Source organism: Calypte anna, chromosome Z (assembly GCF_003957555.1).
Source record: "Calypte anna isolate BGI_N300 chromosome Z, bCalAnn1_v1.p, whole genome shotgun sequence".
Classification (NCBI taxonomy): Eukaryota; Metazoa; Chordata; class Aves; order Apodiformes; family Trochilidae; genus Calypte; species Calypte anna.
Genome location: NC_044274.1, coordinates 48524540 through 48529765, shown reverse-complemented (window position 1 = coordinate 48529765; position 5226 = coordinate 48524540). Strand labels below are relative to the sequence as shown.

General features: G+C 48.5%; 1 protein-coding gene across 1 annotated transcript; it reads right to left on the bottom strand.

Annotated features, from left to right (window-relative positions):
- Positions 1 to 882: 882 nt before the first annotated feature.
- On the bottom strand, positions 883 to 4830 carry DMRT2 (doublesex and mab-3 related transcription factor 2). The gene is made up of 4 exons (XM_030467700.1): positions 4801 to 4830; positions 3880 to 4245; positions 3682 to 3784; positions 883 to 1937 (listed from the first exon to the last, which is right to left on the bottom strand). The coding sequence occupies exons 2-4, from the start codon at positions 4225 to 4227 to the stop codon at positions 883 to 885; spliced, it is 1506 nt and encodes a 501-aa protein (XP_030323560.1). The 5' UTR covers positions 4228 to 4245; positions 4801 to 4830.
- Positions 4831 to 5226: the final 396 nt, after the last annotated feature.

The window sequence follows — 5226 nt, the reverse complement described above, 5'->3', positions numbered from 1 at the left end:
CAACAAAAGAATCTTAACCTCTTGCTTGTTAAAGGTGAAATGTTTGCAGAAAGGAAATATTGTATGGGGTGGAAATCCAGAGTGAAGTCAGCTGAACATTTAAACAAGACAAAAAACAAAAAACAAAAACAAAACAAACAAAAAAAAAAAACAAACAAACAAGAAAACCCACACAAAAAACCACAAAAAAGCAGACCTTTTAAAAAACTAATTTTAATTTTTTTTAAATGCTGACTTTTTATCCAGAACTCACTAAGACCCATTCTCCTCAAATCCAGTCTAGTAACACTTCTGCTTTAGAGACGGAAGCTTTTATGAAGAGATGTGGAATAAACTGGTCTTTGAAGCTAGCATTCACTCCCCCTTCAGAATAAGAAAGACATTTGAAATGTGCCCCAATCATCACTTAAATTATTTTTTTTTAAATCTTGCAATTTCATACTAGCCTGTGTGCACCGCTGTTACCTCTTAGTTACTGGAGGTTCAAAGCAGAAAAATAACCAGCTAAGTACATTGCTAATAGCAGATAAAAGAATAAGTATATTCTGAAGGTAGGGCATACTTGTCCATGAGATACTAGAGACAAAAACAGAGATCATAAATATGTCTGTGCTTGTAAGTAATCTCATTTTATTGAATGGTTTGAACCTGTGTAAAATAACACCACTCTACAGTGGGTACCCAGAGTTTCAATTTTTAAAAATTAAATATTTTTTTTTCAAAAGAGAAAACATGCATATTTATGTACATCATTTTGAGATAAAAGAAGGAATTACCATTTACAGAAGAAATTTTTTACAAATTTCTAAGAGACAAGACAGGAAATAGAAATTCTGCACAAGGCAAAGCATACAAACTCTCTACACTGAAGGTATAGTTTCTTTATTGAGAAACATTAGCAACTGCAGAAGAAGGTCTTTTAAGAATGGATTCAACAGAAAATGACAGCGGTTCAGTTGAAACTTTCACTGGGGCTTGCTTGGCCCCAAAGAAATCTTTTGCACATTTGTCTACTGTAAACTTGTATTTTTGATTCTCTTTAATGGGACACTCTCTGTATTTTTTAGAAACATCTTCAAAAGTCTCTTTCACAAATGATGTTCTCAACTCTGCTCCTGATCTATCAGGAAAAGTTTGCTGTAACAGCGACTGAAATGGACTGCATTTGAGCAGTGGAGGGAGCTTGGTATTGTCTTTGCTGATCTTGCTTAATACCTGTTCCTGAGGCGCCATGGAATCCTTATCAGAAATTTGAGAGAAAGTCTTTTTCGGAGGAGAGAAAGCTGACCTCTCACAAGCTTCCTGAGGAAGGCACGGTATCTCATTACATGACTGCTGAATGTCTTGCATATGGGTCAGAATGAGTGAATTTTCCAGTTTTGGAGGAATGATATCATGCCCAGTGTTTGGACAGTCCTGATTCTGTGAGAGCTTGGTATCCCAACCCGCCCCAGGTTTGAGAGCTTGGACAGTAGTCGCGTTTAAAAGGCACTGCTGGTAGAGGAGAGCATCGCTAATGGGACCACATTTTGGCCACACTAAGAACCTAGAAGACAGGGGATACTGCCTGTATGTGGTAGCTACACTGACATTTGAAGAAACTAGTTCCATGTTGCTGGATCCTGAATACTGCATGGTTAGATCAAAGCAGGTTGGTAAAAAATTGCAAAACTCCTTGTTTGGAGTATCAGCTGGAGCAGTGTTGAAGGTTGATTTATACGAGTTGTATTCAGCTCCGTGCACCATGCGGGTAGGGAGAAAAAGGGCAGCTGCTTGTGTGGCTTCCATCATCTCTCTCTCTTTATACTCTCTCTCTAGCATAATGTTCTCCAACTCTTTATCAGCAAAAGCCCGTCTCTTTCTCATCCTGTCACTTACAGGGGGTGGCAAGGGTGAATTCCCTCCTAGGTAAGGGTCTGTTGGAATAGGACGGTAACCTAAAACAACAAAGCAGCATTAGGAGCGAAGCTGCGCAGGAAAAACATTAAAGCTGTGTTTGTAAAAGGGGTTCCTTTTGGAGCCAGTCTCTCCAGCTCCAAACTGCAAGGTTTGCACTTGCAGCAAACCCTGACACAGTCACCTTCCACTGAAGTCACCGTGCCACGGAGGCTTAGCACTTCAGGCACATTCAGTTCCTGAACACAGATAAGCAAGCTCTGCTTATGTGCAATCTCCAAAATGAGCTAATTAGTAATTTTAAAAAGCAATTCTAAAGCAGCAGATCAAGAGGGGGAAAAAATAATTTTAAAAGCCACACACACTAAGAAGAAGAAGAATAAAAAAAAAAGGCAAAACCCTGTTGTAAAACCTTGCTGTGTATTATGACTGCATCATACAGATTAAGGAGATAATTATCCATTTTTAACAAATACAGAAAGTGTTCAAATATATTATTTCTTCTGAACTAAAAGGGATCTTCAGTAAAATATAGCAATCCAGTCTCCACTATATCCAATTGCCAAACTAACTGAATTCATTGAATTCAGCTAATAGGGTCCAATCCTGTTTGGTCTACCCAGACAAGTAATCCCATCCAATTAATGGAACTACTTACATGAGTAAGGAGAACAGGGTTTTACGAGTTTTCACCCCCATATCTCTCACACAGGTTTCCCCATTGCCAAGGAAGATATCTATACCTACAGCTGATGCTTTTTCTATTTTCTAAAGATGAATCACTATGTAAACATTGCTACAGATGGTAGAAAATTCCAAGGAGAGCTAGGAGAAAAGAAAAAGAAAGTTAAGATAAATTAGAGGAAAAAACACAGAAGAGATTTTTATATTTTTAAGATTGAACTGCAGATAAAAAATAGAGATTTCTAACAGGACAAATTTAGTTGCTCTTGCATAGACAAAGAAAAGAGCTCTCTGTTTTGTGGAAAAAAAAAAAAAAGGAGAGAGAGAAAAAGAGATAAATCTGAGAACTGTACTGCTGTAATGCTTTGCAGGGCTACAGTTTGAAAAGTAATTAAAGCAGAGAGAGAAATAAGTTTAGGAAAAAGAGGGACTGAGGAAGAAAAAATACACCTTCTCACTAGAACACTCATCTTTAAAATCTCATTCTCCCACAGCTAATATTTTTGACAGAAAAGAAAACTAATGAACAGACTATTATATATCTTATTATTATTGATAATGCAGCAAACGGTGTTGCTGTGTTAGTGGTTCAGATGAAAAGGAAAAAATAAAATAAAATAACCAGACAAATCTAACCGATTTACTCATTTGCTGATAAAAGCACCAGCGAATAAATTACACAGCGCTGCAAAACGCTTCTGGGTAGTCATGTAAAAAGAATGTCAGCTTGTAACAGTAACTCTCAAATTTCAAATTACCGTCGCTAGCATTTCAGGCATTATTTTGGGTTTGGAGGGGGAAAGGGGGACGGCGGGGACGGCGCGGGGAACGGAACGGGGATGAAATTCTGCCACATCGATTTCAGCCTGGGAGGGCAGGAGCCGCTGGCGGAGGTTCCGAGGATACCCGGCACCCGCGCCTGTTGGGCCGTGCCTCCGGAGCCTCCGCCGCCCGGCGCTGTTGCTCATTAATTTCGGGAAATAGCGCTTCATTTTAGGAGTGCCGGTGAGCAGCGGTGCCTCGGACAGGATCAGAGTGAGGCTTCTCCGCTGCCGGCCAGTGCTGCGGGGCTGCCCACGGGGGAGCGGGGTCTGCACTTACCTTCCAGGATGCTCTTGGCCAGGAGGCTGGGCGTCCGGACGTGCCTCTGGTAGACGGCTTTGCGCTCCAGGCTCGCCTGCTTCCCCGCCAGCCCTTTTTTGTCCTAGGAGAGTGATCGGCCGGGGCCGTCAGCCCAGGGGCTTCCCGCCCCACACCGTCCCATCCCATTCGATTCCTACCCGTTTCGTCCCCTCTCACCTCGGTGGCTTGCTGCCGTCGGAGAGCCACCTGGGCTGCCATGACGCGCTGCCGCTCCACCACCAGCAGGCAATTGGCACACTGGCAGTCGCGCCAGCGGCAGAACCGCTTGTGTCCCTTCAGGCAAGACACCACGCCGTGGTTGCGGCACCGGGCGCACTTGGGCGTGCGGCTCAGCTTCCGCGGCTCGCCCCGCCGCGGAGCCGCCACAGTCTCCTCGATGTCCTCCGCCTCCTCTTCCTCCTCCGGGACGGAGCTGCTGCGCGACGCTTCGGGCGCCTCGGGCGCCTCGCTCTCCATACTCTCCACGTCGATCTCCCAGTCAGCGGTGGCGCGTCCTTCAGCCATGACTCCTCGACGGCGCAGCTGTAAGAAAGGGGTCAGGGCGCCCGCCCCAGAGGCGGGACGGCAGCCGAGGTACACCCGGCTCCCGAGGTTCCCGCCGCCGCCCAGCCTGCCGGCAACCCCGCCGAAATGCGACCCCGTCGCAATGCCACAGCAGAGCCCTCTTTGGATGTCTTTTCCCCCCTGCTCTGTTTCTTCCCAATGCCCTAAATAAGGCTCAGGAAACTTCGACGGACGCTTCGCCTCCCTCGCCCGCCCCGGGCTTGCTGCTCTCCCGCCGCAGGCGAAGAGCGCGTCTCCAATGCGAGGGAAGAGGAACCACCCCTGGGCGATGCCCAGCGCCTCAGGACTGAGGTTGTCAGGTCCTCACAATGACCTGTTGATTTCGGGATCATGACACCCTTCCTGCCCGCTGCGTTCAGCCTTAGGGAAAAGGTAGGGGACACCTGGGCTTCACACAGCGCCGATGTCCGCTCTAGCGACCGGGACTGCTTGGTTTTCTTTGAATCGTGAAAGCAGTGACTCCGGACCCCTCCCTCCGACCTACCCACCTTTCCTCCCGCACTTTGCACTTACCCAAGCTCAGCACCCGAGGCTGGCAGGCGGTGCAGGCAGACCGCAGCCACCGCCACTCGCCCGGCCGCCGCTGCCTAATAACCCGGGGACAGGGGACTCCCGACCCTCGCACGTAGGGAAGGCGGGATGCAGTGCTCCCGGGGAGCCGGGACGCCGCGCCGTCGGGGGATGACTGCGTCGCAGGGTCCCGGGAAGGGCCGTGCGTGGCCGTGTATCCGCGCTCGCCGCACCAGCGCAGGGGCTGTGGCTGCGGCTGTAGCTGGCACCCGGCTGTCCCCGGCCGCGCCCGCCCCGCGGCACAGCGCCCGCTGCCCCGGCCCCGCAGCGTTATCAGCGCCGGCCGCCGCCGCCCATTGGCCCGCGCCACGGCCGCCCCGCCCCCCTGGCGCGTGTGCCAGCCGCTAGCCCGTGGGCGCGGACGCGCCC

Bases quoted from the DNA above. Each gene is read 5' to 3' on its own strand.
- DMRT2 (XM_030467700.1), bottom strand. From the start codon at position 4,227: ATGGCTGAAGGACGCGCCACCGCTGACTGGGAGATCGACGTGGAGAGT. The intron at 3,785-3,879 runs GTGAGAGGGGAC...TCACTCTCCTAG, and splicing joins GACGGCAGCAAGCCACCGAG to GACAAAAAAGGGCTGGCGGG. The intron at 1,938-3,681 runs GTAAGTGCAGAC...TTGTTGTTTTAG, and splicing joins GGCCAAGAGCATCCTGGAAG to GTTACCGTCCTATTCCAACA.